Source organism: Ixodes scapularis, unplaced genomic scaffold, assembly GCF_016920785.2.
Source record: "Ixodes scapularis isolate PalLabHiFi unplaced genomic scaffold, ASM1692078v2 PGA_scaffold8__174_contigs__length_109621045, whole genome shotgun sequence".
Classification (NCBI taxonomy): Eukaryota; Metazoa; Arthropoda; class Arachnida; order Ixodida; family Ixodidae; genus Ixodes; species Ixodes scapularis.
The window spans coordinates 106,288,793-106,308,412 of record NW_024609883.1 but is presented as its reverse complement, the minus strand read 5'-3'; the positions used below and the strand labels follow the sequence as shown (position 1 = coordinate 106,308,412).

At 45.2% G+C, this 19,620-nt stretch overlaps 1 protein-coding gene across 2 annotated transcripts in view; it reads left to right on the top strand.

The window, feature by feature from the left end:
• Positions 1 to 16,620, top strand: part of LOC8032586 (voltage-dependent calcium channel subunit alpha-2/delta-3) — a 131,359-nt gene extending 114,739 nt beyond the window's left edge. For both annotated transcript variants that reach the window (XM_029979336.4, XM_040499914.2), the window contains 12 exons: positions 81 to 194; positions 2,103 to 2,215; positions 3,761 to 3,915; positions 4,955 to 4,996; positions 5,802 to 5,864; positions 7,733 to 7,803; positions 9,511 to 9,586; positions 11,349 to 11,401; positions 11,501 to 11,559; positions 12,228 to 12,396; positions 12,923 to 13,109; positions 15,204 to 16,620. In XM_029979336.4, coding sequence (XP_029835196.2) covers positions 81 to 194; positions 2,103 to 2,215; positions 3,761 to 3,915; positions 4,955 to 4,996; positions 5,802 to 5,864; positions 7,733 to 7,803; positions 9,511 to 9,586; positions 11,349 to 11,401; positions 11,501 to 11,559; positions 12,228 to 12,396; positions 12,923 to 13,109; positions 15,204 to 15,317 — 1,216 coding nt within the window. In that variant the 3' untranslated portion in view covers positions 15,318 to 16,620. The remainder of the gene's footprint in view (positions 1 to 80; positions 195 to 2,102; positions 2,216 to 3,760; positions 3,916 to 4,954; positions 4,997 to 5,801; positions 5,865 to 7,732; positions 7,804 to 9,510; positions 9,587 to 11,348; positions 11,402 to 11,500; positions 11,560 to 12,227; positions 12,397 to 12,922; positions 13,110 to 15,203) is intronic.
• Positions 16,621 to 19,620: the final 3,000 nt, after the last annotated feature.

Below are 19,620 nucleotides of genomic sequence, written 5' to 3'. Positions count from 1 at the left end.
CTAATATACTGCCGGGACTATATTTTGCTTTGAATCTGAGGCGGTCTCAAAAGCATAGTGTGGGTGCATGCGCTCTCCAGAGACACGACTTTCAAGAGCAACGGCATCGTGATGACCTTTGTGGCGACGCGGAGCGGTCTTCTGCGCTTCACGGACCATAGGAGCGAAGAGGAAAAGAACAGTAACTCAGAAAGGCAAGCTTCACTTTGGCCGCGGCTTGGGGACGATCTTTGTCCTAAGTCACACAAATTGTTTACGCCAGCATCTCCTACCTTCGGGAACATGGAGGTAGGAATTGGGCTTCTGGAGGCGACATGATGCCAACAGAGGGAAAGCCGGGTGGGACTTCCGGTTTGGAGGGGCATGCCCCAACGACGACAAAACACGAACAAAACCAAAGGACCGTAGTAGACGGAAAGGGCACCCTTGGGGGTGTTTTTATTGACCGTGATCTCTACTTCCGGCTTGGGATTTTCTTCCCTGGCGGGCTTGAGCCGGTATGTCGCCTCCTCCTCTTTTTACCTCCATGCTCGGAACAATCTGCACTCGCAAGCAAAAACGGTGCAATGATATGACACTTTTAGTGAGTATCTCGACTATTTCAGCATCCACCGTCAAAATATCCCAAAAAATTATTTTGACGTCTGCAGCCCTGCCAGACCTGCAACCGTCGCAGGGTTGACAGTTTCAGCAGCTTATATTGATATTGACTGATTTCATATTGATTTCGGCTCAGGAGAACCGCGGCGCCGCAGAAGGGCAGGAGCAACAAAGGTTCTGACTCGCCGAACAAAAAATGATCATATTTCAGTCTCCGCTGCGATTGTACGAAATACACGCATTCTCCCACAACAAATGTCATCCAAATAACTGAATTTTATGACATGAGATTCAGTTCCTTTGTCAATATAATATGTGAAATAAATCATGAAAAGCAACGAGGCTGCATTCTGTAATGTTTAGCACAACCAAGCAAACGTTATGTGCGGCCTGATAGCTGATATGTTGTACTTTGAGAAGTTCTTTTGGATTTCTTATAATTAAACGGTCATAAAAACTCCAATAGACTGCATGACATTTGTTTTCAAAAAATATGGGTTGAAATCCAATGCCACCTGCAAGCAAGATAATATTTTTGACCGCCACTTTCTACCGCTTTCAAGTCCGGACTACGACGCTTTAAAGTTCTCAACGTCAAAATAATGTAAAAAAAATGTTTTAACGGGGGACATCAAAATGATTTTGAAAATATTTTATCGTTTTCAGGGAGGGGCGTCACGGACGTCAAAACAATATTTAAAATTATTCGGAACGTGGACATTGACGTAGTCGCTTCCCTATCTAGATTTCTTTGGGCATAATATAGCATGCAGCAAAAAAGGCGTAAAATCTGGGACGCATAATATCTGGTACACTACCTTTAAAATCCCATGGATGAGACAGAAAGCTGCTGTCATTCATCGATTTCCTTTTCGTGTAGTTTTACCACTGTCGAGAACCAGAATGTTTACTCAACTGATCATTAACATATGCCACTCTATAATTGTAATCAAGGGATGTCAACCTGTAAGAGTGAGCAAAATTTTATGAGCCCGTCAAGCCCACCTCAATTCTCCCAGCAGACCGGTGAGAAGCAGTGAAAATTGACGTGCTACTAGCACCGCAACGGTGTCGCACGCGTTGTATAATTACAAAACAACGTGAAATGAAAGTGGAACCAGAAAATCCGGTACAATATAAATGAGAAAATGAACGGGCTGTTCCTGAAGCCCGAGTCACCCGAGTTTTGTTAAAGCCTAGTTTAAGTTCATGCCCGACCACAGAAGTGGCAAGAACCACACAATGTAGAGTGGCAAATAGGCAATAAAAAAGGGGGAGTCAAGCGGAAGTAAAAAATTCCCATAGAAATGCACCAGTAATGAACTAACAGTGAAGCAAACTTGGCGAAGTTTACTGATTTCTAATAAGTGTATCTTGCAACAAAAAGTGGCACTGCAGCACTTTTGCAGTGTGTTTTCTTTGTGATTCCAACAGAGTTAGGGTATGCCGGTGAATGTGATTGGTGGTGATGCGAGTGAGTGAGTGAGTGTTCTGTATTGCAGGCCTTTCTACGAGGTTCACACAAGAGCAATAGACGAGCTGTTCTACCGACGTGCGGTAGACTTCCACCAGATCGGCAACACGTCCTTCATCTACTCTGTGCCCTTCGACGCAGGTCAGTACACCGTACCAAAGCGGTATAGGCCCAGCACAAAAAGGGCCGTGCTAGGAACCTGAACCAGTCCATATCTACCCTTTTTTTGTCCTCTTCGCAGCAGAGTTTTCGGAGAGCATACATTGTATTCTTCCACGAAGAGCCTGTGGTAGACTGTTGTAATGCAGAGAAAGCTTGAAATGTGAATGCGTTGCATCTTAGTACGAGTCAGCTGTTTATAAGATAAAAACAGGCTTATTTATTTCTTATTATAAGGCGATAGCTCTGTAGGAGGCCGATAGGAAGAAAACATAAAGGGCCATGTTCAACTTGACACACCAAAGTTCGTATTTTTGTTGTTTAAAACGATGCAAGATGTACTCATAGACAAAAAAAAAAAAAGATACAACGCGAAACGAAAAAAAAATTTTCTTCAACGCGTGCACACGCTTTTTTTTAGCGCCCTTCTCTCCCTCTTTTCACCTTCTCGCTTGTTTTTATTTGTGACGTAAATAATTATGAAATTTGGAAGGCTCGTAAGCGTCATTTCTATAATATTTAATAACAATATTCGTAAAACATGTTTTTTTTTTTTGTTTGTTTTTTTAACGGCATTGCGAACGCACTACGGCTCTTCGTTTTTAAATACCGAAAATCTGAGTCCGGAGTGATCATGACGGCGAATGCGCTCGGCACATGTAACACCGAGGATGATCGGTGAGTCGGGGAATCGGACGAAGTTCTCTTTTTTAGGTGGCCGACGATCTCTGAGACTTGGAAAAGGAAATCGTTAAGCTGTCAAAATAAATGGGTTGGGTGTCTGGGTACCGTAGTTTCGGTTGTGAATCCACCGAGGCGGCCTTTCACGCAGAACCAACGCAACCTGGCCCCTCATGTCGCTCACAAAAGTTCAGTGGGCGTTCTCTTCGACCTCACACCGTTTCAAAAATATGAGATCGCTGAAAGGGCCCTAAAATGACTTCAAACTCGAAAGTGAAGCGTCGTCTGCTCGCAGCGACAGGCGGCAGGCACGGAAAAGAGCGTGATCGCGGGACGCGGGCGAACTCGACACTTCGGGTCTGGACGGTTCGGAGGCGTGAGAGAAACTCGAGTTGCAGGACGACTCAATCTGTGACGTCACTGCTCTGGCGCGGATCGCTCCGGAAGTTCAAATTCGGCTTTGGGAAATTTTTTTTTTTTTTTTTTTTTTTTCACTTTACAAATGCTGAGTTTTCAAGTTTCGAATTTTGTGGGTAATGTCCAGGCATCGTTTCCAGTCGTTTCGGCTAATAAAAGAAAAAAAAATGTCCTGTTAGTGCCATTTTAAGGTCCTGTTTGTCGCCAACATGTGCAGTGATGGAGCTATGTTAGCTATGTAAGGACCAATCACTCAGTTGGGCTGATGCATCTAGTGGAAAAGTAAGATTACATACCAGCTTATTGTTTGTATTAGTAACAGTCTGTGAAAGTCAGATAGCTAGAAACAGGTTGATTGATCCCGGACGAATGTAATCAGGTTAATGAATGCTTGGATGAGGACGTTGCTGGTGCTGAACGCCTGTGCAGGTGCTCGGTACGCTGCGAATGACAACAGTCCAATCTATGTGACGGGCAGCCGTGCGATCTTCCTGGGCACGGACAAGAAGGCTCCTGCCGCCGTTGTGGGTTTGCAGATTAAGCATTCCGTCTTCGAGGAGAAGTTCCTCAACATATCCTCTAAGGTGAACCATTCTTTAATTGGTCAATCAGTCCAATGACTACTCATGCATGGTCAATCGATTCGAGTGACAAGTTCCTCAGTCAGTCAATCCAATAAAAAATCCGTGAGTCAATCGATCAATCAATTCATAGACATAACTCAACCCTGAGACTGCAGGAAGCAATAACGAGACAGAAACAAAGTCTCTCTTGTGTTGTTATTGCTTCCTGCAGTCTCGGGGTTGAGTTATGTCTAATAATCTCCACCAGCTCGTTTGTGCCGACTTTCTGTTTAATCAATTCAATTGACCAATCTCTCAAACAATCCTAGTCTCTTGTTTTCTTCCTTAATTGTATCTCTTGATGATAATCTCCTCACAGGAGGACATTAACAGTATAGTGTCTTTCTTGCAGATTACTGAAGATGTCTATGTAAATAAAAATGTGCGTAGAGGTACAGGGGGTATTCACTGGACGCCATATTTGAGGGCGCTGTCTAGAGCGCATGCTCAGAACGAGCTCACATTAATAGGCTGCTAAGACCGGCAATCTTGATTGTGTGGAATGCACGTCGCAAAAGAACTGTGGAAGCGCGCCATCAACACCCGCTCAGCAGTCGCTCACACAGCTATGATCGCCCAGTGAATACTCTCCCTGTAGGAGGGTCTGGCAGAAGCAGCTGCGTCTCTCCGTCAAACCTGCCTTGTGTCAGTGCTATCGGTGTCAAGCTTTACCGCTTAGCACCGATGCATGCGAGTAAAATTTCACCACTTTTCGCTGGCTTCTCAGAGAAGCGCCAACTCCATGGACTGGGGAATTTGCTAGGGTGGGCGATTTATATGTTCTTTGCCTACACTTAAATTTTTTTTATTCGAAAGTAGGGGTTAGGCATTTCTTTGTGACAATGGGAGCGTGCTGGGTATTTTAAAATATAATACTAATGAGTTTTGGTTAGTGGGGCACATAGCATTATTCATACACGAGCATTTAAAAAATGTTACGTGAAGCAAACTTTATTGGGCACACCAAAAATTACCCTTCTTTTGGTACCTCCATTTGCAGTGTGAAAACCAGAAGCCCTGCCTCTACACCTGTGGAAATGAGGTGCGTAGTGCACCATCAATATAAAAAAGTACATGCGTTGTGCACACAGATTTCTAGGCTATCCCACATGTGTAAAACAGGTTAATGTCCCTTGGTGCTGATACTGAGGAGGGTCATCTGCATGTCCTACTATCAACAAACTTTATATACTTAACATTATTAGGATGAAATACGAGAGCAAAATCTAAAGCCTATCGAGTGAAATGAAAACTGTGCTGTAATCATGAGCTTGCTTGTGTTTCTTTTTCTTTCTCGCCTCGGAAAAGTTTGCTTGGTTCAAATGTAGAAATGTTTCCTGCACCCATGCTTTTACGCTGCATGTACTTAGGTGAACTTGTTCATTTTATATACAGATTGCTCTCAACCGTCCTGGCTGTTGTTTTCCTACTACCTTGAGTTGCAGTGCTATGCTAATTCTGGTAGTGTAGTGGTTGGCCTACCTCACTGGCACAGAATGAGGAGACCCAGAGTTTGATTTACGACCCCACCAAAGATTTTGTCTTTCGGTGGCATTTTAACGTTTAACACATTCAGTTAGTGTGGTTCATTCATCTGCATTTCTTTTTCGGTGCATGGTGAGAATGTGGTTTGTGCTTAATATTAATAACGATTACGGTAGATCGTTTTGTTTTTTTTGTTGCTTTGTTAATTTTATGTATAAGCCTTTTGAAAGTGCATTTTTAGTATGTTCTTGAATTTTACTTGAAATATATGTGGTAATTAATTTTGTAATGCCCTTAAATGGGTTTTTGAGGTATTATGAATAAATAAATCAATAAATCATTTGTTTCTCTTTGTCTCACAGGCTCTCGACTGCTTTCTCTTGGATAACAATGGATTTGTGATAGTATCCAGCAATCGTACTCAGGTAATGACTGATGTCACAGTTTTCATACTGTAAAGGCCCGTTCACAGACTTACGTTTGCTTAGGACCGAGCTCGTGCAATCTCTTACGACGAGAGAGCACGCTGGCATGCTCTCTCGTCATGCATGCATGACGAGAGAGCACGCTGGCATGCATTTCGCAGCCCCAGGTTCACCTGGGGCCGCGAAATGCAGCCCCAGGTGAACCTGGGGCTGCATTTCGCGGAAGAGGGTTTCGCAGTACTTGCGATATCAAATGTACACGCCTATGAGAGAAGGTTGTTTATAACATTGTCAAGTTTTTCGAGCTAAGAAAGAAATAATGATAAGCTAAGAAAATAGAAAATATGCGGAAATGCTTCCTTGGCTACTCGGTAGATGGCGCAAGTGTGTTCTGTCGTCTAGAGTTCCTGTACAGCTACCTACGGTAGCAGAGTTGCGCGTTCATCCTTGGCGAGCGGCCGTAGCGCCGGCTTACCTGCACGGCCATAGATTCTTTGCTCATCGCGTGAATGGATTCGGCGAATAGCAGTGCCGCGCACACCGCCACGCATGGAAAACAGGAAAGGAGGAGAAGGAGGCGAAAGCAGGGGAACATACACCGGGGCGCGTGCATTGTCGGCGGGGCGACCGTAGCGGTGGCTTTCCTGCCTGGCGCTGGATTCTTTGCTCCTCACGTGATCAACCTTGGTGAAGAGAGGCGCTGCGGCACGCGGAAAACACGCGCAACTCTGACTCCCGTAGGAAGCCTATCCAGGAACTCTACTCTCGTCCCAGGAGATTTTAAAAGGTTTTAGAACCCACGGTCGTGGGCTGTTGCAAGTGTGAACCACCCAAGCAGCACAGAGTTGGCCAAGCATTGGCCAATGGCTGGCAATGGTCCTTTGGCCAGTGGCCAGACAGTGGCCAGACAGTGGCCAGTCAGTGGCCGATGACTGGCTTTTCTCTGGCCAATGGCCATCAGCCATTGGCCAAGCATTGGCCAATGAAGAGTCAATCTTTGGCCACTGGCCACAAGACCATCCCCAGCCATTGGCCATTGCTTGGCCAAAATCCGTGCTGCTTGGGCAGTCTAGATACAATTTTAACTAGATGTTTGGGAATAGGAAGGGCAGTTTTATGAAGCAGCTTGCAGGCTACAAATGTGAGCACAAGCTCCTGCAGACTTTGCAGCACAAGTTGCATAGGTCCTCTTCCAGTTCCCTTTTCCAGGGCAACTGTGTCTCAGGGTCTGCTGTAATCAACTTTATGCCAATGCTTCGTTACTCAGGTCATGCTCAAAAAAGTGAGGTCCAGTGGTCATGCCGCTTGTCAGAAATTAGAGCTAAGCACAAGTGATAAAAAGTCCGTTCGTGTTACGGTACAGTTTGGAGAAAGCTGCGCACGCAGCCAGAAAGGAAAGCGCTTCAAGATTCTTTAGGAACGATAAAGATGCTAATTAATACCGCAAAAGTACGGTGGTGAGATTCTAACTTTTTTATTTCACGGAATTTACTAGGAGTATCTGAATTTGCAACTGGGGTGGATAGTGATGTCGGTGTAAACCACAAAACTGACAATTTTGTCAATAAGCACGAGAAATTTAACTTGGTTATATTTCAAATTTTGCCCCAGTTTTTACTGCCATGTCAGGGCAGCGGAACTAACATCTTCAGCCGAACATTGAATGCAAAGTTTGTAACATAGGTACTTTGTTAATCAAACAATGTTTACATTATTGTGTTCCATTCTTTCCAAGTTTTCACTGGTACTCTTGGCTCTGAAACCTTAGCATGACTTCAGCTGCTTGTCAAACCAGAAGATGAACGATTGAATGAAGTTGAAATTAATGGTGGCGGTGCCTCGTAGTAACATTCTGATCTCTTCTGCAGGTTGGAAAGTTCTTCGGTGAGGTCGACAACACGCTGTTCATATCTATGGTCAAGTACAATGTATACAAGAGGTGAGTCTCAAAATTTATACATACAAAGATTTGGTAGACCCTATTGTAGGGCGACTACGGGTTTTCTTTTAAGAGCCAAAGTCCAAAATCAGACAATAAGTCTAGGTTGCTGTTGGAAGTGTAAGGTAACTTAATGGCTATAACTTCTGTAAACAGGATTTTTGTCCTGAACCCATGAAAGCCTGACTCATTTTGAGAGTTCTGAAAACAGTCAGGATGAGCCAAAGTAGAGCAGAATTTTGTGGTTTTTCACTGAAACAGGCTTGGCTCCCTTGCAAAAACTTCTCTTCATAAAACTACGGTATCTCTCTTTATACGAATTTGCTCTACCTGTATTAACTGAGATTGACTGGTTTATTTTTACATAAAGTAATTAGGGTATCAGTTGAAATATTGGCAAAGCTTGTTACAACAGACCTTGACCTTGACCAAGGTTTCGGTCTGTTGTAAAAGGAGTATGTTGTATGCAGATATAAAGTTGAGTGAATGGTATGTAGAGGAAAACCAACCGAACTTCCCAAAACGGTATGTTATATCCAAATGTCTGTTGTAACTAGGTCTGTTGTAATGAGCTTGAACTATATAGGGAGTTTTCACATGACGTCAATTCGCCATTTTGTTGTTAGTTTGTTTTTTCAAACAAATTTACTAATATGAAGGATTACATCGCAACCTGTTGAGGAGATGTCAGCATGGTACGACTTATAAACTTCTGTGCTTTACACATTTAAGGGGTTATGTAAGTCACACGCCAAACAGCTCACAACAACAAAATGGAGGACAAAATTACGTCAGTGAAAATACCCTATTGGTCCATTAATAGACCAAATGTTTGCCAGCTGTTGTACTACATATATTTCATTGGAAAAAGTCTCAATATTATGGCAGTGGTATTCAGATTTTGAACGCTAAATAGGCAAGTAAGCCTTTTTGTTGATCAAAAGTGATAGTCAAACATTTCAAGGCTCGTTAAATCCTAGACAAATGCTAGCCTCGTAAAACTTCTCATGACATTGGTCTGTTGAATTGTATAGAGAACTCCGTACGGAACATTAGAAATGAAAGATAAAACAAAAAAAAAGCCCCAAATTTTATTTTTCAAAAATATTAATAGATATGTTACGTTTATAAATTATTTCTATGATTCTACATTCAAGGTTCCAGTTAACAAGCCTTGGAACCTAAGGTGTAAAGAGAGGTTTAAAATCCCCAATTCACACACGGTGTGTAAAAAGATGTCGAAATTACAATATTCCCACCTTACTTAATGAGCATGCTGAGCCTTTAATGAAAATAAATTAAAGTACTAAAAAATAAATAAAAATTGGGGCTTCTTATTAACTCTATAAACACTACTTTACTATGATCCCTGTATACTTGCCTCATAATAATTTTTATTAGTTGTGTTCATTTTTATTTTTTGCCTAATTCGGGCTCTATTTTGTATTAATGTTGGTGTCTTGTTGCATTAATATGTATTCCGCTGGATTGACTGGTCCTACACACAAGCAGAATTCTGCTTTCGTAGGCCAGCATTATTGCTACGTATTTGTGAAGTGAATAGAAACATATTATTATTATTATCATTATATGTTGATAGGTTGGTTTGAAGTTGAGTTGACGAATTACTCTATGATTCAAAAAGTAAATATTTCGGGAAAAAACATCCCTGTGCCGTTATTAAATTGGGTTTTCTATTTTTTGCAGGGTTAGGATTTATGACTACCAGGCAATATGCAAGGACAAGATCGTACCGTCGGGACCGGCTAACTTCCGAACTAGCGTGAGTCATGCTTTTACAGCTTGTGCGATGTAATGAGCACAAAAACAGTAGTCAAGGTGATGTACTAATAATAACTAAGAATAGAACCTTTCTGTAGTAATGTCAGTGTTTTCAGAAACAACCTCCACTATCTCAATTTCTTCATTTTCCGCGAATGGTATGCGACTTGCGAAAAATTAAGTCGTTTACAGTAGTCTGAAACACAGAAGCTGTGGCCACTTGCCACTGCCTTTCAGTATTGGTTTATTAAATGATTTATGTGGTTCGTCCGCAAGCGTCTCTATATCTGCGCCCGCCTTTCTCCTTGCCGCGTGGCTACACAACACACGTGCGCTTGCAACCGATGTGCGCAAGAGGCGTCCACCTAAATTGCAGACGCTCTCAATGGTTCGAGCTGCTCCCTCTCTTAAATCTAGACTCCCTACCAGAGAGCGACGTGTCCACGTTTTGATGCTACGCACCGTGTGCTATGTGTGCATGTCCGTGGTCCCTGTGCGCCCTGTGTCCGCGGTCCGACTTCCGTCGGAGTTCCATACACGGCTGCTGTGCCTGTTTTAAGGCGAAAGCCTTGTATGTCCCATTACGGGAAGAGGCGGCGTCGGCGTTGTGCCCGAAAGATGGCCATAAAACTATATCATCAAGCACGCGCCCCTCAAGGTCAAAGCGGAAGCGACTCAGAAATAAAACGCAAAGAAAAGCACAGCAACGCAGATGCTTCGTCACGGAAGCCGTGAAGCTGGCGGGGGTGCTGCGCCTGCGCTGTGGGGGAACGTGATGTCACCACCAAAACGCCGTGTGCAAAAGCAAAAAAAAAACAAATTTGTTTTTGGAGCGTCAGTTACGCTTCGGACTTCATCTGTGCTCGCTGTGTGCTTGGTGCGATGGACTGTGGGGCAAAGTTTGCGGTCTGGTGGCCAACGAATACGCAAACACGCACACATATATTAGAAGAAACAACTTTAATATGTGCAGAAAAATTACTCAAAAACATTTTACCCGCGGGGCTATAATGCTTTAGCATCCCTACACGTAAGCAGTCTTAAGTGTCTTCAGCATGTCTCTTTTAGCTCCCTTGCTTTTTTTCCCGCGCCGTTGACTTTGTTATAACGAAGGACTACTGTAGTGTCTTCACCAGGCACACTAAACACATTATAGAGCAAAAATGTAAAAACTGAAGTTACTTAACTGACACATCGTGACACGTTTTGAGCAAAACCAAAAAATGTATTCACACTGCAGTCAACAAAGATTTGTGCGCATGATTACTATCCCATTTATTCTAGTGTGATGGGAGCTTTCTATGAACCAATCCTATGTGGAGAGCAAGTCGTCTCCTTCTTGCGCAGGAGTTGCGGTAACGTCAGAACAACGCCGAGCTCTGATTGGCTTTGACTGAAAGGTTAGTGGGTAGACCTCAAGGCTAGATGCCTCGAGGACTACCCTCTATTTAATTTCAATCAGCCAATAAGAGCTCGGCATTCTGACATCATCACTTCCCCTGTACAGACGGACTTGCATTCCTCATATATGTCTGATTTCTCAGACATCATGTAAAGGGGGCCTTTCATTGACACTTACAAAGGGAGATCAGCCGATTTGGATCATGTTTGGGCCCCAAAATCCCATTCTGAGCTTGATCGTGTTGCGTTCAGAATCCTGATGCAGCTACATGCTTTGTGTTCAAACATTACCTCGAGAAAATGCAGCATTTGTTCCGATGCTGTAATAAAGAACAATTCATACATGCAACTTTCATCAACAGCCTTTTCATACCCTGTGGAGAGCGCTGGGCTGGGTTTGGAAGAAGCTCGTCATGTGAGCAGTGGTCCTTTTTCAATCTTCTCGTCGACTCTATCTAACGTGATACGTAAGACATGTATGTTTGTTGTTGTCACGCCTTCTCAATATTTGCAGGCTTGTAATCCACTTCGAGGTCTACAACCTGTTTCGCCTGGAGTGGATCATTGCATCAAGTGAGAATCTTTAGTCTAACACTGGGAATACTGTTATCTGTGCACTGTAGGAGTATTTATGGTACGAGGAAGAATAAATTAAGTGTAAAGAAATATGGTGTGCCCCCATATTTACCGAAAACACAGAGCATGTAACAATAGGTGCCCATCTGCTACTTCTGAAATGTAAAAAAAAATGGGAGTGTGCTTATTAAAAAAATTAATCTACAACAACAAAGGAAAGAGTGTCAGAGTGTCATTGGCCAAAAGAAAGAGAACAGCAGGCAGCAAATTTAATAAAGCAAATGTTTGATAGAGAAAACAAGAGTTGATTGAGTCTTGTCCAAGAGCAAGCGCCGGGGTTGAATGGCTATGAAAGGCCAGACGTGTTTGATTAGGGAGGTCACCCCCTTATCGTAGTAAAGGTTCAAAATACCTTTCCAACACTTAAAAACAAAAACTTAAAAAAAAACAATTGCAAAGATGTTTTTATATTGCATAAACAGAAAAAGAAAAAAAAAAGTTGGTGTTTTACAAGTGGCAACGCCCAAATTCTTTTTTTTTTTCTTTTTTAATAAATTGGAATTCAAAATGCAATGAGCATTGTTCTGATTTTATTGGATTTATGGGAGAGTGCAGAACCCTACTTCTAAGGAATCATGTGACCTGTTGCGTCACTGTGCGTGCAGGCGACTACAGCGACTACGGGGACTACCCGGCGGAAGAGTCGATCCCGATCCCGAGCAAGACGAGGCCGCGGCCGTGCGACATGGAGATCGACCTGTACGAGATGCAGCCCATGGAGCCCGAGCCAATTAAGGGCAAGCTCTCCAAGTGCAGCGACCGCAGCTGCGACAAGTGAGTTGGCACCGCCCTCTCTCCCCTCTCTGCCTCCAAAGTCGACGTCCACACAGCTAACGGAATAATCTAGAAGAAAAGGTCACATCTATTCTGGCCTCTTCGGAACGATGGGGCATAGACCAAACGTCGGTGGTCCCAGTGGGTGATCGGCCCATATCGCCAGTGACGCCTAAATACAGTCAAAAGAAGCGGCAAAACATTACCTGTAAGGTCCGTGCCTAGCTCTTTTCTAGCTTTTTAAACGTTGGCATCACGCTGTAATAAACAAGTCAGCCTAGTTTTAGACGTTGCCTTCTGTTTCTTTATCTTTCACTTTAAATACTTCTCGTTCCCAGTCTCGGGTAGTTTAAGAAAATGGTAAATCTACACCAGCCCACCTGTACCATCACTGTTTTATAGTCGTTCGTTCCGTGTACTGTCGCACTCTGTACCTCGCTTCTCCTCCCGCTGTGTCGCTGGCAAGAAGGTTGGAAGGCCCCCCAAACGTCCGCCAACTCAAGGTGACCTTGCCTCGGGAGTGCAGGCAGTTCATAGTCCAGTCGGTGCCCTCGAGCAACCTGGTGATGCTGGTGGTGTTCACGGACTGCAACTGCTCCAGTCAGCCCACACCCCTGCAGCCCAAGGAGGTGGTGCCAGACGAGGCCATCTTCTGCAACCAGAGCTCCCTGCCCCGCATGCGCCCGGACGTCTGCATCAACTACCACGCCGAAGTGAGTGATCTGCAAGATGCTTTCCTGGTGCTGGGACGTTGCCAAATAAAAAGACTGGTCTCCCAAAGGGTACCCTAGTAATCTTTGTTGATAGCCGTTGCTATTAGACAGTACAAGATGCTAGTATCTTTAAAGATGGCATTTGAATCTTGCTGGCTGAGCTGCGACGTTGCTATGTCTGGCAACCTACCACACATTGTCCTTTTGGTAGGGTATTGGTAGAGCCAGGCAATTTAAACATTTACCAAAAAAGTATGTAACACAGCAATTACTGAAATCTTTATTTGTAATCTCATTTCTGTTGAACAACTAGGTTATGAGATGCAAGCCCGGTTCATACTTGTAAAGATTGTAGAGCCCTTCAACTTCACGTGAAGATGGAGACCAGCAAAGTTGTTATTTTTATGACGTCTAGGATGATGCCTAGAGGGCCACCTCAAGGACGACTTCTAGGACAATGCCTAGAGGACGACTTCTAGGATGACTTCGAGGACGACGTCTAGGAGGACTTCAAGGACGACCTCAAGGACAACTTTTAGGACGACCTCAAGGACGACCTCAAGGACGACTTCTAGGACGACCTCAAGGACGACTTCTAGGACGGCCTCGAGGATGACGCCTAGAGGACGACCTCTTGGACGACTTCTGGGACGACCTCAAGAACGATGCCTAGGACGACCTCTTGAACGACCTCAAGGATGACTTCTAGAACAACCTCGAGGACGATGCCTAGAGATGATAACAAGGGATCAGGACCTCACTATCTAATAATGCCAAGGAAGGCTGACTCATGCTGGTTGCCCCCTTTTTATTTTTATTTATTCATACTTGCCACGACCATTGGGGAGTTCTCTGTCAACATCCGCGAACACATTTTTTCCCAGATCCTAGCGCATAACAGCTTCACTGTAAAACTAGTATTTTTGGCAGTCAGTTTTTGTGCACTAGGGCTAGTGATCCCTAAAATACATGAAAAACAAAGATGAGCTGTGGCCAAGCAGTGACCACACCAGGGAACATGGTATTGATTACATATTTATAATAGATAACACTGCATTTCTAAAACAATTGGAGTCACTGATGTGTACTACATGGTCTGGCAGATTGTTCCATTCTGTTATGACAATGGGAAGAAAAGAGTTGCAAGGGGAGAAGGAGGATGAGCACAAGGGGAGGAGGAAAAAGGAGGGGAGGAGGAGTAGCAGGGAGGATGAGGAGGAGGGGGTATGCCCTCCCCTCAGTACCCTTCCCTCCTCCTCCTCAAGGGCTGCACTCTAATTCGGTATTACTAGGGTGTTGTAAGCGTCTTTTTTTCTTGTAAAATTCGAAAGCGTAGCTCCCTTTTTGTAAAAAAACAGGGCCAAGAAACTTGCCCGGGCCAATGGCGGGCGGCGATGCAAACGACCAAGTTGAGTTGCTGGGCGTGTTTGGCGCGCGTATTGACAGATGGCGCTACCTATTTATCGAGGCGGCTCGCGACCACTGTGGTTTATTAAACTGAACACAATCTTTTTGTAATTTACCCTTGGTTAAAAAATAAAACTCGTCTGCATAACGATGGCACTTTTGCTGCCAACGGATTTCGTCTGCGTGTCATCTGCTTTCTTTCTCTCGTCGGCTCCACCTTCCGGCGCTGCTCCTGACGCCATCTATCAATATGCGCGCCAAACGCGCCCTGCAACTCGACTTGGTCGTCTGTGTCGCCGCCCGCCGTTGACCCTGGCAAGTTTCTTGACCCTATTTTTTACAGAAAAAGAGCTACGCTTTGTAATTAAAAAAAAAAAGAAAAACAACTGACCTGGGAAATACGCTTTTGACGATAAGTTTACATTGCCATGTGCAGGCGTCGATTTTTACGGTTCATTTTCCTTGGGACACCCTCTATATTCAGAATTCTGTGTTGTCATCACACACAATCGAGAAAAAGGTGAGGTACCGGAATTAAGAAATATAGTATGTTCCTATCAACCAAAGCATTTCTGAATTCAGACAAAAAACAAAAGCAGAAAATGATAATGGGCTAGGTGCCCCTACTTCTTCCATTTATCCTCCTTCAGTTCAGTTGATCAAAAACATGTCACTTTTCCTTTTCAGGAAGTGGAACTGAAACAACAGTGTGGCCGAGGCCATAGCCTCCAGGGATCCGTCAACCCGCTGCTTTTTCTGTCGTTACTGCTTGCAATCTCCTCGTCCTGCTCTTGGGTATGAACCGCCGACTTCTTGCCGACCTGCCGGCCGACCTGCTGGCCTACTGCCGAATTGGCCCCGATGCTTCAAGGTTCGTGACGACCGTGATCCCGGGATCGTCCCCTCGCTGTGTGCCTCCGACTGCTTCTTCGGAACTCCGCACCGCCACGAGAGAGAAGCAAGGCTCCGTCGCCAGAGGAAAGAGAATCTCCAGTGGTGCAAACCCCCTTGGAACTCGGCCACTTCGAAGCGGCACCATCCCGTGCGAAGCGCGCCAACTCCGTAATTTATTTTCAACCCCGCTCCTTGCCCCCAAGATTCCCGAAGGACTGTGGTTTAGGTGTGTGTGTGTGTGTGCGTGGTGGTGCAAGCGGAAGATGCAATGGCTGCCAAACTCGACTTCCTTTCTTCCCTCGTTTATTTTTTCGAGGACAGAAAGACGTGCAATGATTCCCGACCCCGGCCCAGTTTTGTCAAAAAGACGATAGTTTCCGGTGACGAAACGGAAGGGCGGAAAATGCGTTGTTCGAGGCTGGAAGAAATGTTTGTGCAGCGGTGCCGTTGGATAAACACACGCGGATGCAACACAGCTTGGTTTTAACGTGTCGCCGCGTAGAACATGCGTCGAGAGTCGTATCCGTGGTTTGTTTCTCTTTCATTCCCAAAACGTTTGTATAAGCAAGTTGGGGGGGAGTGATAATGGGCAAAGGTGCAACAAACAGTACGGTAACCGAAATTTTAGCACTAGCGTCACGAGGTAGTTTACGGCAATCATACAGACGTTTGGTTAGCCAACATCCATAGTGCATACTCCTAAGCTAGGAGCGGATTGTTTGCATGTATCCTTTCTGTTTCTTCTTCGAAAATGCCGGTACCTTTTGTCTGTATTCTAATCTCTCCACTTAGTGACTTCTACTTAAACAGATGTGCAAATTTTTCCAACTTGCTCCAGGGAAAACAAAGGGTTGCAATCTTCTACATTGTTCACTATCAAAATTTAAAAGTTTCCTTGATATGCTGAAAGGACGAAAGATCTGGAAGTCTAGACATTAATACATTTCCTCGTTTTCCCAACAACTTCCCCCCGGGCCAACGTTGTTGGCAGGTGCCGTGCTGCAACGGGACTGTACATAGGTTGTTTTGTACAAAAGACGGAAAGTCTGTTTACATACCGTATGCATGCACTGTAACAAACGCGCGTTTTTCCGTTTTCACTCTTCTCCTAGCAGTTGAACACGTTTTTTGTAAACTCGGCCGGACGCTGCTGTGTGCAGTAGTACCAATGGGATCACCCTGGGTGCAATTAAAAGTATGTGGTTTTCAACGACTCTGTTTTGTCCACTTTTTCGTCGCAGAAGATTGCCAGCATTCTTCTTGGAAGACAGCGACCATCCTCCAATGCCTAGGGGATCAGTGGCCGACAGATTGAACCCAGGGATCCTGGGTTCAATACCCATCCCTGCCTGTTTCGATCTGGATGAGTATCAAACTGTCGAGCGGTCCTGTATTACTAGTGCGTGGGGCATGTTGAAGACTCCAGGCTAGGGGTCTTCAATATGCACCGGCTAAATTTGTCAGCCACGGTGGAGACACTAACACGCTCACTGGGGCTGACTTACTTCTCACTGTCTAAACATACACACAACAAAACTACTTCTTATAATGTCGAGAATGTTACCAATCGCAACCTTCGTTCGTCACATATTCAATTCCACGACATTAATGGTGCTATGTTGCATTTTAGTTTTTGTGCAGGTTCCTTTCCACTGTTGTGTAGAGAGATGACTTTGCAAGCCCATGAGAAGGGTTGCAAAAGCCTGCCATGCTGAAGAATGCTTCTACAGCCCACGTGTGAAAGCATAACAGAGCCAAATGCTTTGTTTGCACAAGCCTTCGAGGATATTAAGCACACACTAAATCTGTGCATTCATTCCCATGGTTCCCACAGTGCTGCACAGAAAAACTCCTACAGACTAAATGAGATGCAAAAGCAACTTATTGGCACTCTTCTTGAAAAACTGAAGACGATGGACGAAAAAGGGGGCAACACACAAAACATGTTGTGTGTGTTGTCCCCTTTTTCGTTTGTCATCTCTGGTTTTTCAAAAATGTGTACCATTAACCAGCTCGCCTGCCTACTCACTCTACCTTATTGGCACTGCCTTGAAAATATTCAAGCAACATCTTGTGAAGGCCTCAGTTTGGTATAAGATAGATCAGGGGTGCACAACATACGGCCCGCATCACCGAGCGCCCGCTCTGCTTGGCCAACAGCAGTAAAACCCCCCGACCCACTTTTCTCAGTCTTCAGAAAAGGAACTACGATTTCTCAGTTCAAACTTTCCCTCTCCACTGATCCCGCTGACAACAATAAAACAGCATGTGCTGCTGTCCCTGTCCATGGTGTGGTTCTGTCTCAAGATGTCTGCTCATGGAACACTAAAACTTTTTGCTCCCTCTCAGCACATCCCCTTCCCTCTTTCACCACGGAGGCTATCGACCTCTCCCTTCCTCTTGGGATAGTTAGGGACAGAAAATTGGCTTAGAAGAGCGGGAGGAATCATATGTTTGTCTTTTGAGACCTAGGCTAGGTGGCGCAAGCTACCACCCGTTACGAAGAGTATAGCCATTAACATCCATCCATCTATCCACATGAACAATGTCAGTTCAATGCTAAATGGAAAAATACGGGATGGGTTCCCGGGTTCGTTAAGAAAAGCTTGTTTCTTTTGAAATGCGTGTGCCCTTCCAAAGAAGGGGAAAATCGACCAGGAGGACCAGAAGTTCAATCGCGAGTGGACGTACAAGTACTTCTTTATTGGGAGGCATTGAAGTGCACCTGCCTTGTGTGTCGAGAGTCCCTCGCCGTGCCCAAAGAGTACAACGTCCATCGCCACTACGACCGCAGACCGCCGCCAAAATTTGCAACACAATAGCAATAGGTGCGATCTGTACGGTTTTCATTAGACGTAATTTTGGCCCCCCTATTTTTAGAGCGCAGCTCTTAGGGGCCCGTTTCCGGCTTGAGCGGCGTCGCCGTCGGCGTCGGCGTCGCCGTCGGCGTAACCGCGCGGTGCATCATGGGAAATGTCCCATAATGCACCGCGCGAGCCCCCCACCAAGGTCACGTGACCTCGTGGGGGGTCACGTGACCCCCCGAAGTCACGTGGCCCCCTCCTCGAGGTCACGTGACCCCCGCCGATGTCGCGTGACCCCCCGATGACGTCATCGTCACTGATGACGTCACCGGCATCCACATCGTCATCGTCATAATCACTGATGACGTCACCGGCATCCACATCGTCATCGTCATCATCACTGATGACGTCACCGGCATCCACATCGTCATCGTCATAACTGATGACGTCACCGGCATCCGCATCGTCATCGTCATCATCACTGATGACGTCACCGGCATCCACATCGTCATCGTCATCATCACTGATGACGTCACCGGCATCCACATCGTCATCGTCATCATCACTGATGACGTCACCGGCATCCGCATCGTCATCGTCATCATCACTGATGACGTCACCGGCATCCACATCGTCATCGTCATCATCACTGATGACGTCACCGGCATCCACATCGTCATCGTCATCATCACTGATGACGTCACCGGCATCCACATCGTCGTCATCATCACTGATGACGTCACCGGAATCCGCATTGTCATCGTCATCATCGCTGATGACGTCATCAGTGACGTCACTGATGTCGTCACCGGCATCCGCATCGTCATCGTCATCATCACTGATGACGTCATCAGCGACGTCACTGATGACGTCACCTACATTCGCATCGTCATCGTCATCATCACTGGTGAAGTCATCAGTGACGTCACTAATGACGTCATCGGTACCCGCATCGTCATCGTCACTGATGACGTCATCAGTGACGTCAGTGATGACATCATCGGCGTTGGGGGTCACGTGACCCCCAAGGTAACGTGACCCCCCCCCCCCCTGGTTAGTTTAACCCCCCCCCCCCCCCAGTGCCCTTCCCTCCTCCTCCTCAAGAGCTGCGCTCTAATTCGGCGTTACAGGGAGTTGTAAGCGGCTTTCATTTTTTTAGTTGTCCACCCCTGAAAGAGATCATCTTTAGTTCCTAGGTTCTACATATCGGTTCCTAATTTCAAAATGTTGTCTTATGAGTGTCATGTATTGACCTTAGATGGCTACAGATATACTTGCACTACAAAAAACATTAAAACAGAAGTGTTGGTTGGTACTTAGTTCCATTGCTCACGACAGCAAGCAACAATGGTTTTTACGTCTTTAAAACAGACACGGGCCTACCACATTGGTTAATGCATCCGTCA